The sequence below is a fragment of the Maniola hyperantus genome, chromosome 18 (assembly GCF_902806685.2).
Source record: "Maniola hyperantus chromosome 18, iAphHyp1.2, whole genome shotgun sequence".
In the NCBI taxonomy this organism is placed as follows: Eukaryota; Metazoa; Arthropoda; class Insecta; order Lepidoptera; family Nymphalidae; genus Maniola; species Maniola hyperantus.
The window spans coordinates 7,880,047-7,896,045 of record NC_048553.1 but is presented as its reverse complement, the minus strand read 5'-3'; the positions used below and the strand labels follow the sequence as shown (position 1 = coordinate 7,896,045).

The following is a 15,999-nucleotide window of genomic DNA, read 5'->3' as shown; positions in this document are numbered from 1 at the left end:
ATTCTGTGGGCTCGAGAGCCCGTATGTGGGTGAAAGTTGCTGCTCCATAGTCTAACTCAAGGAAGGAAGGAAGGAAGGAAGGTATCAGCTGATACCATGTCACACGCTCCGTTAGTAAAGAACGTAGAACTGTAGTGGTGTTGTGCCTTTATGTTGGCATTTTATAGAGTTGTAGAAAATAGTCGCGACTTCGCCCGCGTTGCAGAAGGTTCGATGAACTTGATTTACTCGTTTTGTATTACTTACTGCGATTGCAATACAGCCTTTTTTATTGATACCAGTTTGCCCTTGACCCTGCTAATATCTCCAAATACTAGACTTGCGATTATTTCATTGCATTGGTGAAAACTTGTAAACATGTAAAACTGTAATTTGGCCAGTGGGTAGTACAAGAATACCAGCTTATCTAAAATCGAAATTCTATGGACAAAGCTATTTGCTTCCTCGTTCCTAATTTGAACCGCTGGATATAGAATGCCCTTCCGGCGTCAGTTTTCCCCGCCACTTTAAATAAGGGTAGGTGCATTCAAGTCAAGAGTAGATGGCTTCTAGGCAAGCGCGCTCTATCTTGGGATCCATCATCACTTGCCAGCAAGTCTGATTGTAGCCAAGCGCTAGTCTATTAAAAAAAGTTATAGTCACTACCAATATTATAAATGCGAAAGTGTGTTAGTTTGTTGGTTTGTCCTTCAATTACGTCCAAACGGAACACCAGATCTACGTGATTTTTTGCAAGGGTCTTGCAGAGTGACTAAGGCTAGCTACATTTTATCGCGGAAAATCAAATAGTTCCCACGGAATTTTAAAACCCTAAATTCACGCGGACGAAGTCGCGAGCATCAGCTAGTAATGTATAAATTTCTTACTTATATAGGTGAAATATGGGTTTGAAATTTGTGTAGTCTACGCGGACTAATAAAAATATTTTTTTTTCAGATGCACCGGCAGCTGAAAGAGAACAGTTGTTTGTACAAAAGCTTCGGCAATGCTGTCTGCTGTTCGACTTCGCGGACGAGCCGCTGTCGGACCTCAAATGGAAGGAGGTCAAAAGGGCTGCACTGCTCGAGATGGTCGAGTACGTGACCTCGCAGCGGGGGGTCATCACCGAAGCTATTTACCCGGAGGCGGTCAATATGGTGAGGGTTCTTTGGTATAAGACCCGCAAATTGCTATTGCGCTGGAACCATGCATAAAATAAATAAAAATCTTTTTTAGAATATACAGGTAAAGCCCTTTCATATAATTATATGAAGCCCCACTTGGTTTATTAATCGTACTTTCTAAGTTGAAAATACTAACTATTTCTTCATGAACACATTTTTTTTGTGATGTAATCACAAATTCACGCTTTTCGGATTTTTCCCCCTACGGTTCTATAAGACCTACAAGGTATTCTAGGTCCACGGGAAGTACCCTATAGGTTCCTTGACAGACAGACAACGAAGACGTGATCCTATAATGGTTCGTTTTTTCCTCTTGAGGTACGGAACCCTAAAAATTAAACAAAAGTAATAAACCATTGACAAAACCGAGCTTTCCGACTTTCCACATAAATCTAAAGGTAAAGGTTACCAACTTTTCAATGATTTATGAAATTCTAAAATGGTAATAGTAATAAGGTCGTGTTCCTTCGACATGCAAACATAATTTACATACAAACGTATGTCACATACATTTCGGAACAATTCATAGTCCCAAAATAATTTCAAGGTAAGATAGCTTTGAAACAATAGTGCATGTTGATCATTAGTCTTTGACTGACTCGACATACCTATCCCTAAAACAAATCCACCGGTAACTAATGGCTAGTTAATTTTAATATCTAGATTCAGTTGCATGATAAAGTTATGTTACGATTACCATTACCACTTGGCCGGTTTTTAGGGTTCCGTACCTCAAAAGGAAAAACCGAACCCTTATAGGATCACTTTGTTGTCTGTCTGTCTGTCTGTCTGTCAAGAAACCTACAGGGTACTTCCCGTTGACCTAGAATCATGAAATTTGGCAGGTAGGTAGATCTTATAGCTGACATTTGGGGAAAAATCTGAAAACCGCGAGTTTTGGGTTATATCACACAAAAAAAAAATTGTGGTCATGAACTAATAATTAGTATTTTCAACTTTCGAAGTGAGTGACTATATCAAGTGGGGTATCATATGAAAGGTATTCACCTGTACATTCTAAAACAGATTTTTATTTATTTTTATGCATCCTAGTTTTTGAATTATCGTGCAAAATGTCGAAAAAATACGACTGTAGTACGGAACCCTCATTGCGCGAGCCTGACTCGCACTTGGCCGGTTTTTTTAAATGGTAACTCCAATGTTTCTCCGTCAGTTTTATAATAATCCTTGGGAGGGCATGAACAGGGTGATCTATATAAGACTTTAAAGAACTCGCCCTAGAATTTCCTTAGTGTATTTTAAAAGAGCTGAAAGAAATAGTCCAGGTAGCCAAGCTACACAGGAAACACCCGGGCAAAGAGTCTCGGCCTCGAGGCCCGTACCCCGACAGACTTCAGCTGTCGAGAGCCACTACAAAAAGTGTTTTACCGTAAATTGCATACCGTACGGTCACAGGTGTGTCCTAAATTATTCGGATTGTTGCACAGATAGCTGGAATACCACGAAGTGCATCTGCACTCTAAAATGACATTGGCTTTAACCTACATCCCGTACCCACGAACTGTTTGCCTAACATTGAGACTAAAAATAAATAAGCAGACTCATTCAACATGCTTTACATTTGAATAGAGCTTTTCAGCTCATTAATGTACAAGGTATGCGCGCTTCATCCTTAGCTTCAAAAGCTTTGGTTTTATGCGTAACTAGATGATGCCCGCGATTTAGGTTGTCAAAAAATCCCGTCCGAACTTTTTAATTTTCCGGCATAAAAAGAATCCTATGCCCGTCTCTAGGCCCTAGGGTGCTAGCTATCTCTGTACCAAATTGTATGCGACTTTATCCACGTGGTTGTTTAAGAAGTCCGTGGGAACTCTTTGATTTCCCAGGACAAAAATAGCCTATATCCCCGGGATATAGGCTATTTATGTCTATAGGCTATAATAGCCCCGGAGTGCAAGCAAATGACAAAATCGGTTAAACAGATGAGCCGTGAAAAGCTAACAGACATTTACAATTTAGTATTTATGTAAGGTGCCCACGAAGGAAAAATAACTCGAAAACGATTTCACAAGTTTATTTGTCGATTTTCATTACAGAACTACTTGCCTATTAGGCCACACGGCTTTTTATATCGTTTAACATGAATGAACTCAGATATTAATCGAAATGAAGTGATGTTACCTTCGTTCATTCCTTAAGATTCGTTTGCAAAGTATCTTAATTAAAGTCATTATTATGTTAACAAACAAATATATGTAATACTACTTTGATAAATAATATTAGTAATTTTAACGATTAGCAAGCTTAGTAAGTAAGTTACTTTAAATAGATATGCAATTTAGGGATGTGTATTGTCAACAACATTTGATTGAATGAATCACATAAGGTTTAGGTTGCAATATTCTTCATTCAATCAAATGTTTCCTTCATATTATATTTAATGCGCTCTATTAATTATGGCCATAGTATTTAACTCATTACAAATTTTAATATTTATAACATGATTTCTAATATTTATAACAATCTTCTTTCTTATATCATGTCTTCAATAGTTTGTATTGTCTTTTCACAGTTCGCGATCAACTTATTCCGAACATTGCCGCCATCTTCAAACCCAAATGGTGCAGAGTTCGATCCAGAGGAGGATGAGCCAACGCTAGAAGCCGCCTGGCCGCACCTCCAGCTGGTCTACGAGCTGTTCCTCAGACTACTGGAATCGCCTGACTTTCAGCCCAACATTGCCAAGAAATATATCGATCAGAAATTCGTTATGCAGGTTAGTTGGGCTTATATAATAATTGTATGAATGAATGAATAAATGTTTTATTCAAAAAAATGCAGGTACAATAGGTTGGAACAATGTCTGTTGAGCCTTATACATTTTACCATTGTAACTGGTGTTTGAATATTACCTTAAATTAAAAACATAAAATTGAGCTTAGATTAATATATAAGTTATACATAGACTTCTTTTTTTTTTTTTTTTTTTTTTTTTTTTTTTTTTTTTTTTTTTAATACAATAAAACTTAAAGCTAGCCTTATCTAATTACTATATAAATCATGACCGCGTGGAATGGTGCCAAGAATACTGGCTGCATTTCCGCGCTTTAGACTGCATTTAGACTTCTCACAAGCAAAACATAAAATAATGGTAATGAATAAAATGTCAACATAATAAAAGTCCAAATCAGTTATCTACACTAATATTATAAAGAGGAAAACTTTGTTTGTTTGTTTGTTTGTTTGTTTGTTTGTTTGTTTGTTTGTTTGTTTGTTTGTACTGAATAGGCTCAAAAACTACTGGACCGATTTTAAAAATTCTTTCACCATTCGAAAGCTACATTATCCACGAGTAACATAGGCTATATTTTATTTTGGAAAAAAATAGGGTTCCGTAAGATATTTGGGTTTTTCGGACACAAGGTGTAAAAAATCAACCAGAAAAGTTACTTATTTTGCGTACGCTGCCTAAACTATAAAAGATAGAACCATAAAATGTTCTAATTAATTGTAGATCTTATAAATATCTACAAAAAAGTCCGCGACACACTATACCCATCTATGTCGAGTGAGGCACAGCAACCATTTTTTTATTTAAAAATCTTGAATTTTTTTTGGACTACATTTAAACGCGTTTATTTTACTCATGCTATTAATCCTTATCAAAATAAATGATTTCATCACTAAGAACAGTTTATGGAGATAATATTTGGTCTTTGAATGATTAAAATTGGACGTTTGGTTTTGAAGTTATGGCGAAATTAAAATATAGGTAATGTCGTTAAGTTTGTTTGTAGGGGGTAATCTTTAGAACTACTGAACCGATTTTAAAAATTCTTTCACCAGTAGAAAGCTACATTATTCCTGAGTGACATAGGCTATACGGGATCTTTAAAAACCTAAATCTACGCGGGCGAAGCCGCGGGGATCAGCTAGTTGTTAATAATTTAAAATATCCTTATCCGTTACGTAGTCCTTAACGTCATAGTAATTCATATTTATTAATATTTTATAAAGTCTATTTTTAAACACTGTCAAAGGCTTCTGTAATATTTAATTCGTGTAGTACTCTGCCTAAAGTAAAGCGAGAAATACACTACCGTGTCGTATTGTGTCAGAAGCATATCGGTTTCAGTTCATACAGTTAGTATTAGCGTTGTCTCTGTCACTCTTACCTATATGACGTTTTGTCGGTTTCAATGACAGAGACAACGATCTACAAAGCTGAAATGTCATTCTAACGGCCGCGTACTGTACATTACTCTCTGCCACGTACTGAAATGATCATAGCGCCCCCGTTCCAAAACAGCACGTGTAATTTATATCCGGCAAAGTATGTAACAGGCAGGCATATAATAATTATATCAACACGGACTTCCCCGCGCGTTGCTTGCCTAATAAAATCAATACCTACCTATACATAGTACTCATATTTTTATGATCGACGAAGCATCAAGCTACACAGCAAGGAGTAGCGCTCGCGTTAGATTAAAAAGACACTATGGGGGAAATTGAAATTCAACAAAGAATATAAGTAAAACAAGACGTCAATAATCCGTCAACACATCAGTACTTTTTTATTTCATTTTGTTTATTTATTTATTCAAATTTTTTATAATTTTTTTTACAAGCTATACGTTCCAAAACTCGAGTAGCTGACGTTGGCCTTGCAGCCGCTCTACTCAAATGGGACTGGGCAGGTCATGTGTGCCGTATGCCAGATGAGTTATGGGCAAAATCTGCTTCTTTTTGGACGCCCCAGAATTATCAACGCCGGCGTGGTCGACCGAGGCGACGTTGGCGTGATGAATTAGATAACTTTACAGTTGTCCTGAAGAGGCACGAAAAAGGAAATTGTGGAAGGATCGGAGGGAGGCCTTTGCCCAGACGTGGGCAGCACAGGCTGATTTAGATTAGATTTGAATTATTGACTCCAGCTGAAATCACACATACGGCTTATGTGCTGGAAGTCATTATCATATACTGCAATATTTTAATTATAACTACTATAGTAAGCTTACTATTTAATGTACTATGTTATATTACTTCAAGTGTGATGTCACATTCCTATTTACGGTTTGATCTCCGACGCTTCTAAAGACCCGAAAGCCCTTGAAAGAGACGATTGGCGTGAAGGCATCTTATGTAGATTAAAAGAACTTAAGATCAATCATCCAAATAAGGCCATACGCCTCATGATAAGAACGCGCCATGTTATTTATCTGTCCCTAGAAATCGTAATATGTAAAAAGATTTTTATGAAGGTGCTCATACTGCAAAGTGCGCGTCGTCAGCGTCACGAGTTACAGTTTGAAGTGCTTCATACAATTCTTTGCTCCTCTTTTGCTGCTTGTCTTTGTATGACAAATCATACACGCTAATGCATCCATTCATAGAGATGTAGTAATGCAGTTTCCGTCGTGCTTTGTTTTAGAATCTGCTCAGACGGTCTGTGTATATAGCCTTAAGTGTATGTGATCTTGAAATTTGGCTGAAAGGAGCGTCGGAAATTATAGCATCACCCCTGTATGGGCCGAGTAGCTTTTTGCCGAAGAATAAACATAGGAAGTGATGGTACGTTTGTTCACACGTCACGACCGCCCGCCCGCCCTTGACCGTAGTGTGAATGATAGAACGCAGCACCCCTTTATGTATTTTTTATTTGTGCACCTACCCACTACCGCCCCATGGCGATAGCGATGTAGGGTAGTGGTTATAGATGGCTATAAGCTCATGTTTTCATAAATCATTTTGTATGGTAACTCTGGACTGGTTAATGTTTGTTGAAGAATATTAAGCAGGCTTAAGTGTATGGAGTTTGTGGGTTCAAACTAGAATTCCTCCAAAAAAAATTGGTTGTCTGAAAAATGCTGATCTTTCTCAGCCCGCTCCTTGAAATGACCCCTTGAGCAATGATGGCTTCACTATTAACCCGACTTTACGCTACTGAATTCCTTAGTGTGATGTGTTTTCTTCAATTCGGCTAGTATTTAAAAATACTATGGTTATTATAATTGTAGGCTACCTTATTTTAAACAAAAATGCAGATTGACAATAAATTGGTGAACTGCCAAGATTTGTTGGGCGCCAACATCCAAGATACATCCAAGATTGTGTTATTTGCAATACATTCTTGAGTTGTTTTTTGATTATTAACCTAGATATCACTTGGACGAATCGCGATCACCCAACCCAGTCACGGGTAAAAACTGGTTATCATCGGTAACCGATAAACGTTCCCTGCTAGACGCCTCTTGTAGTTTCAACACGCCGCGCCCGCGCCGCGGTCTTCTGCTGCGCCGCTTTTATCTAGCAGCGGCGGGTCCCTTAAAATAAATAATTGTCCTAAGGTCGAGATGGCGATCGGGGTGGGGACGCCCCGCACTCCCGCACAGCCCCCGGGCTAACCCGGCGCGGGATAGCGCGGGTGACATGCGGGTGTGGTGCTCCTGCTTCATACCCCGATTGCCATCTCGTCTTGTCGCGTACTATAGATGCCAAGTCAAATTCTTCCCTTGTAAGTCAAAGTCAAACCCCGATTCTTCTTTCTTGAACTCCTTTTGCGTTGGCACACGGCAAAAAAAACGGCACACCGGTGATGATAAGAGATTTCCGAATTCATGAACTCTGAATTCACCGTACCGTACTTACCGACAAGCGCTGTTAATGATCAGGTCGATCTATATGGTCCGCGCTTCCCAACATCATCTCATCAGTCATTTAGCTCCGCGAACTTGCGGACGAATCACTAATGGTTTAGGTCCTCTATTAGGTCTCAGCAGCAAATGATTTGTGGCTATCGTATCATTCCGCACGTTCGCGCTAACCCGGATGGTTGGCGCAAATATAGGTTTTTTAAAAATCCCGCGGGAACTCTTGTTTTTCTGTTTTCTGGAATTTATGATACACCACACGGAGGAACATTCGCCGTATCTCGAACAGTGTAGCCAAATCATTTGCTGAATTCTGAACTATCGTGAAAGCCCGAACTCGAATCATTTGCCGAATCCCGAATATGCATTGGACACGATTCCAACGCGCGCTATATATGTATACTCAAGCCTATAACGTAATGGAATTTCGTCAGACACACCCACAGTGCGTCATTCATTAGCGGGGGAACCGCTAGGTCCACGTCCTTGTCCCCTACTTCGTAGATAAGTATCGCGAATGCTAATTTCACTACAACCATTAAGGAAATTGCTCGCGATTGGAACGGTTGGCAATCGCTTGTGATTGGAGTTGGACATTGAGTAATGTCTAAACTTTTGATTTCTTTAGGCTTTTCGGCATCTTGAGATCTGATTTGTAACAAAACAAGTTAGGCCCGGTGCTAAGTTAAGCTGAGTTTAAGTGGATACCGGTATCCACTTAAGCTCAGCGGAGCGGAGATATGTCCAATTGATCTACCTATCAGATTTTCGGAAGATGACATGATAATTTTGTCACGTAATCTATTAAGAATCAGATGGGTCTGTTACACACAATATTATTCTCTGCCCTTCTCCGCTTTGGGGGGTACCATTCCTTAGGCCTCCATCGAGACGCTCTCGTAGACATATTTCCTAACAATAATTGTTTATTTGAAGACCCTGCGATTTGACCTGTAGGTATGGCAGTCAGCCAGTTTCTCGATTTCAAATGTAAAGACTTGGATGAATATAAAGATTATACAAATAAAGATTTTACAAAAATGATTTGCATACCTACTAAGAATTATTTGAGCACTTTGTAAATCGTTTCAAATGTTTCATTGTTTGTTTGTAATGTGTTTATGTCAATGAACTGTTTGGCACGGTCTCCGAACGTCATTGATTTGAGAGTTGATACGTTTAAAATATCTACCACCTACACAATATTACTATAAAATTGTGTTTGAATACGACAACAATAACTGTAACAATAGCACTGGGCCAATCAAAGTCAAAGTCAAATGATTTATTCAAAATACGTAACACTGTACACTCATTGATTGTCAATTGTTTATTGTGATTTGTAAGATAATAATTTAATTATGATTACCTTAAAACTAAAGCTACGAGGGTTCCATACGCGCCCAGGTCTGAGAAGAGCCCACTAAGAACTCAGCCGGGTATTCTTTTTATCACCACTTCACAAAATCACTTAAACTAATTAGAACTATCAAAACTGTTAAGCAACTCATTGCCAAGCTTTCTTATCATTTAAATAAATAATCCTTTACATTGTAATAGGATTTTTCAATAAGTTTTCGTTTTATGAAAACTTTATTATACAAACGTACACAATTGCCAATAAATGAATTGCTAACTTTAATTAGCCTAGAACCGGGAATTACAAGTCATATTTTTTTATTTATTTTTTCAGTGTGGTGGACCCTGACCAAATCCATCTCATTCTGAGAGGAAACCCGTATTCAGTAGTTGACCGGCGATGGGTTGATGATAATGCTGTTTAACGGTTTTCTTCTTTTGTTCACAGCTACTAGAGTTATTCGACACAGAGGACCCGCGAGAACGGGACTTCCTAAAGACGACACTTCACAGAATATACGGGAAATTCTTAGTCTTACGCGCCTACATAAGGAAACAAATTAATAATGTATTCTATAGGTAAGTTATCCCACATTCCTTAGGTTTCCGTACCCGAAAGATGCCAACGGGACCCTATTACTAAGCCTCCGCTGTCCGTCCGTCCGTCTGTCAGCGGGCTGATATCTCGTGAACCGTAATAGGTAGAGAGTTGAAATTTTCACTTAATGTCTATTGCCTATTGCCGTTATAGCAACAAATAAAAATAATAAAAATTACAATATGGCCACCATAAAAATTAAAAAAAAAAAAAAACTTTGTTATTTCTTATAAGTACTATGGTATGGAACCATTCAGGTGCAAGTCAGACTGATTTTTTGTAACTAACCTAAGAAACATCTTAGCACCAAGTCATGTAGCATTTCGGCACGATTTCGTCCCAACGTCCCAACTGATAACTATTAAACAAGTAAAAAACATTTTTTTAAAAAAGATCTTCCACTTCAGCGCCTCTTCAATAAATAGTGAAATCTTGGTAACCTATAACCGCACGATATGTCTAAGAACTTGCTCTGAGATGTAGTTATAAAATGCAAAGCGTATGCGCTTAGAATGCGAATCCATTTGATTTCACGCATGTATACACTATATATTTTTTGGACAACATTGGTAATGCAATCTGATATAAAATACATCTGATGCGAGGTTGCCGCTTGGTTTGGCACCATGTTTGCTACCTAATATAATAAATGATAAATTGATAATAATAGATTAAAAATTTATTAATTTACGATTAGGGGCGATTAGTTGCTTGTCTATAATGACTTGGTGTTGCCCCTCGCGCTTTATCTGTCCAAGCCAAATATCACTACTCATATCCATACTAATAATATTATAAATGCGAAAGTGTGTCTGTCTGTCTGCTAGCTTTTCACGGCCCATCCGTTCAACCGATTTTAATGAAACTTTAATCCCGGAATATCAAAGAGTTCCCACGGGATATTTAAAAACCCTAAATCCACGAGCATGAAGTAGCGGGCATCAGATTGTTTGTTAGTTTGTCCTCGCAATGAAGCAACGGGCCGATTTGATTTTCTGCGTGGGTATAGTTAAAGACCTGGAGTCACATATAGGCCTTTATATCTTGAAAAATCAATGAGTTCCCACGGGCTTTTGAAAACCTAAATCCACCTTCAAGTACCTAACTGTTGAAGAAAATATGTATAGTGAAACCTTGAATTTTTCCCCACAAATAACATACTCAATTATTGACATGATTACCGGCCATTTAGAAATCACTATGATTGTATGATTTAATGGCCAAGTTTCGTGACAAACGCTAATGCGACATTACTGTTCATAGCCTACTCATACAAGTATCACAGCGTGAATACATACAGTGAAACGACAGACTTGATATTTGACTCTTGATATCTGACTGGCCTACGGTCGTAACATCTACATACCCGAACGACTAATCCTCTGCTAAGAAAAGTGAAAGGTTTTTAAAGTCAAAAGTCAAAACGTTTATTCAGAGTAGGTAAAAAAATTCGCTTTTTGATGGTCGGTTTGCATTTGTAAGATAATGATAATATTATAGTGGTGATAATTTTTACCCCGGAATTTTAATAAAGGATATTAGCCATGTTTATCATGACTAGTATCCCCCTCTAACTAAGCTTAAAGTTTGTACTAGAAGTAGGTACGACAATTTAGTGCGACAAGTAGAGTTTGAACTACATTGTAATGTGGTTTGAACTACCGACCTTTCGGATTTCAGTCCGCTCCTTTAACTTTAGCTATTTAGGCTCTATATAATCAGTTTGTTCAACTGGCACTCAGTACTCAGCGAAGGAGGAGGCCTAAAGTAACTTGATGAATGTACAAAATCTCAAGTGTTTAGACACAGCGTAAAGTATACGTGGTCATAGCAGTCTTGTTTGTTCTTGTTTTTGTAAAATATCTATATATTATAAATAATAATAGATTTTTTATAGTATAAATGTAGAAGAACCCGGCTTTACTCACGTATTTAGTCGACGTTATATCACTCACGATAATTTAAACGCTAATATTTGTTGCAGGTTTATATATGAGACAGAACACCATAACGGTATCGCGGAGCTATTGGAGATTCTAGGTTCTATCATTAACGGTTTCGCGCTGCCGCTCAAGGAGGAACACAAGTTATTTCTACTTAAGGTGACTTTTTAACACAGAGAATCCAACCTCAAGAATACGCATATACATACAAGGTTTTGCATGAAAACAAAATCGTAAAATGTTGGCGGGGGACAGGGGAGAATGCTTTGTTGTGATTGGTTACTCAAACGTCACGTAATCAAGACAATTTGCGGAATGAGGGTACCAAACGGGCGTGGGCCGACTTTTATGCTAAGCAACTGCCTAAGCTTGGTGATCGGGGGTGTGTAAATTTGAAGGCGCCGTAAGTTTTGAAAGGCAAAAGTCGTAGATCATAGAGCCTGGTACGTCGTAGGTTGTTTTTCTTCTGTTGTATATCCTAAATCTATGTAGAATAAGTCACGGACATTATCTACTATTAAAGCCTCACCAGAAAAATAAAATACCTCGCCATATTGCGGAGATCCCGTGGAAATAAAATGTACAAGAGCGACAAGGCTCTCTTAGCACTTGAAGGACATTGACAGGGGGGCGCTGTTGGAGAACAAAGGCTTAGAATATTCAAACAAGAACAAAGGGGACACTTGACGGCAGCGTTAGTTCTGATTTTCGCTACGCTCCAAGATAGCCTTGTCGCACTGTACATAGTGACCAATACTAGTGGTGCCCCCAGTGCAAGTTTTTTATATTCCTGGTCAGGCTATACAGTGATTGTGCAGGAGTGTTGTATAGCTGTTGTGCCCCGGTAGTAGAAGTATAAAGCTTTATTGCAACAAAACAGGTGCTGCTGCCGCTGCACAAGGCGAAATCTCTGTCGGTGTACCACCCTCAGCTCGCCTACTGCGTGGTGCAGTTTCTGGAGAAAGACCCTTCGCTCACACAGCCCGTCATCAGGTGAGCAACAGATAACTCTGTAACCCGCGCTATTTTGTATTCTATAATTCCCTATAATAGGCACACACTTGACCGCCGTGACAGCCGTGATAGCCTAGTTAGTGGTTACGACGTCCGCCTCCTATTCGGGAGATCGGGGGTTCGATCCCGGGCATGCACCTCTAACTTTCGAAGTATAATAAATTAAATATTACTCGCTTTAATGGTGATGGAAAATATCGTTAGGAAACCTGCATGCTTGAGAGTTCACCATAATGTTCTCAAAGGTGCGTGAAGTCTGCCAATCCGCACTTGGCCAACGTGGTGAACTATGACCGACCACACACCACAGATTTCCTCGCGATGTTTTCTTTCATCGTTAAAACAAGTAATATTTAATTATTTTTAAAAGCACATAACTAAAAAATTTGAGGTGCGTGCCCGGGATCGAACCCCCGACCTCCGAATTGGAGGCGGACGTGTTAACAACTACGCTATCACCATATACAAACCTACTACTGATACTATAGACTAAAACCGATATTATATTGCGTCAAAATAAATCTCACAGGGCACTATTAAAGTACTGGCCGAAGACCCACTCGCCTAAAGAGGTCATGTTCCTCAACGAGATGGAGGAAATTCTGGACGTCATCGAGCCTGCCGAGTTCCAGAAGGTCATGGACCCACTGTTTAGACAACTCGCTCAGTGCGTCTCTAGTCCGCACTTTCAGGTATCTAATTCAGTTAGCCTAGTTATTATTAAAATGCATAAGTCAAAGAGTGACGTTAACATTTATTTGAGGATAAAACTAGGTTAAGAGCCTTAGGCTGCCCTACCACTACAGATATATTCTTCCAAAGGAAATGCTGAGTGGAGTCTCATTTTGGTACCACACATCACGCATCTTGTGTTTTATTTTATCTTTATGTAATGGACCAAATTCGTACCCTTATATAAATGCGAAAGTGTGTTTGTTTGTTGGTTTGTCCTTCAATCACGTCGCAGTGCAACGGATTGACGTGATTTTTTGCATGGGTATAGATAAAGACCTGGAGCGTGACATAGGCTACTTTTTATCCCGGAAAATCACAGAGTTCCACGGGATTTTTAAAAAATCGAATTCCACGCGTATGAAGTCGCGGGCATCAGCTAGTAAAAGAATATGACAGAAAAAAACAAAAAGAACTCTGACTGTGTTTCTGTTGAATGTTAGGTCGGTTTTGTGTATAGTCTTCAGAAATTTATATATAATAGACTCCAGCATATAAATTATAAACCCACGTGGTTTAAGCTGGAGTCAACAATTTGTAAATAATAAAATAAAATAAAAAAGTCCATATGAAATGACATTGTCGTCCAGGTGGCAGAGCGAGCGTTATACTACTGGAACAACGAGTACATAATGTCCCTAATATCGGACAACGCGACGCACATCCTGCCCATCATGTTCCCGTCCCTGTACCGCAACACCAAGAGCCACTGGAACAAGACCATCCACGGCCTGGTGTACAACGCGCTCAAACTCTTCATGGAGATGAACCAGAAGCTCTTCGACGAGTGCACGCAGCAGTACAAGCAAGAGAAACAGAAGTGAGTATATTTTTTTTAAAGATTATTAGCCATGTTAAATGACTAATATTCCACTTCCTCTCCAATTAAGCGTCAGGCTTGTGCTAGGAGTAGGTACGACAATAGTGCAACGGGCGGGGTTTGAACCGGCGACCTTTCGGTTTTCAGTCCACTCCTATACCGGTTGAGCTATTGAGGCTAAATAATATTGTTTATTACTGTCGATCACGAAAATGATGTCCATTTTCAAAATATGTCGTTTTTACTACGAGGCTATCACTATATTTTATCACTTAACACACACAAGCGCGTGCAAACGCTTTCCAAGTAACTAAAGTAATAGGCTAAGACCTATTACGCACGGTTGACTAGTCGCCCGGCAACTCAAGCTCGAGTCAGCGACCGTTAGGATCTGTAATTTATATGCAAGTTTCCGTTCCTACACGCACGAAGTTGCGGCGACTGCGTGCGTTACGCATACGGTGACTTCCATATAAATTACAGATTCTAACGGTCGCCGTCGACTGAGTTGCCGGGCGACTAGTCGACCATGCCTAATGAGTTTCATAAGTATGCATAAGACACTATATGTTGTTTAGCTGACCGTTCTTACGCGCTTCTCCATTCAAAGGTTATATTATTTGTTGTTCTAGATCTATAACTAAGCCCTATATCGATTTATCTCTCCATTATCTATGCCCGAAAACAATTAATATAGTAAAATTGTATTTATCTCGTTATTGTATTTTAGGGTAAATTTTGAGACGACTTCGTGCGTAAATAAACTATATAAGAAACTAGAAAATAGGAAAATTAACAACTTCATGTCACACTTCCCTTAATTATCATTTCAATTGTCTTTAGCTTGTGTTAAAAAAAATGTTTTCTTTTTCCAAAAATAGGCGTAATTCCAAACGTCGACTTGCAATTCTCACTTTTTGTTTTGACTAAAAAAAATCTTGTATCTTCAGCAAAATTCATTTACACGGCCTCTCCTTGGCTAAGTTGCGGTTAGAGGGAAAAGGTGACACGCACAAATAACGTTGTTTCCGTCGTGGAAACAGCACTATTTTAGGCTGCAACCGCCAACGAGTTGTCGCTTCGATGAAGCGGGCTCTTAATATTACGGACATGACGTGGCAAACATCTACATATAAAGAGCTTTTCGTCATTCGAATGAAAGCACAAGTTGAATAGGTCGAAAAGTGCCTCCAGCCCTCTGTCCTCAATCTGTGGTAAAAGAATGTTTCATATCATTTTATTTTTAGGTTCCACTTCCATTTTAGGTTTTCAGATTAGGCAAATATCGGAAGTACATACGTAGTTTAGTTCCAACAACTTATTTTAGCTATAATGTTTGTAATTTTGCTATGGCACACGAAAATGAATTGATACGCCTCAGTGTAATTTTCCAAGGAAGATGATATTATGGTTTAAAAGTTTATGAGATGTTGTTGGCTTTGTTTTAGTATTCCCTGTTATGATGTGTGACGTATTGATCACGTGTGATGCAAATGATACGCCAAGAAAAAATTAAAGTTTCGTTTTAGTTTACTCATAGATAAGATACTTAAGGGGAAAGGAAGTGTCAAATCGCGAAAATGCTGTAAATTTGAAGAAAAAGATTTTCTTTCCTAAAGCATTAATAGCTATTAAATACATGTAATAAAAAACTTCAATTTGTGAAGATCATAATGACCTATATCACATTTGTTCAAATTATCCCGTTTTTTGAAGAATTGATGTTGAAAACATTGCTATGATCTACTTGTTTTGT

General features: G+C 38.7%; 1 protein-coding gene across 9 annotated transcripts in view; it reads left to right on the top strand.

Annotated features, from left to right (window-relative positions):
• LOC117990456 (serine/threonine-protein phosphatase 2A 56 kDa regulatory subunit gamma isoform-like) overlaps positions 1 to 15,999 on the top strand; it is a 65,953-nt gene that overhangs the window by 36,216 nt on the left and 13,738 nt on the right. For all 9 annotated transcript variants that reach the window (XR_011237795.1, XM_069504536.1, XM_069504535.1 and 6 more), the window contains 7 exons: positions 937 to 1,136; positions 3,697 to 3,900; positions 9,585 to 9,715; positions 11,719 to 11,836; positions 12,558 to 12,670; positions 13,221 to 13,383; positions 14,014 to 14,243. Coding sequence is in view for 8 of the 9 variants with exons in the window: in XM_069504536.1 (XP_069360637.1) it covers positions 937 to 1,136; positions 3,697 to 3,900; positions 9,585 to 9,715; positions 11,719 to 11,836; positions 12,558 to 12,670; positions 13,221 to 13,383; positions 14,014 to 14,243 (1,159 nt within the window). In the remaining variant the exon portion in view is untranslated. The remainder of the gene's footprint in view (positions 1 to 936; positions 1,137 to 3,696; positions 3,901 to 9,584; positions 9,716 to 11,718; positions 11,837 to 12,557; positions 12,671 to 13,220; positions 13,384 to 14,013; positions 14,244 to 15,999) is intronic.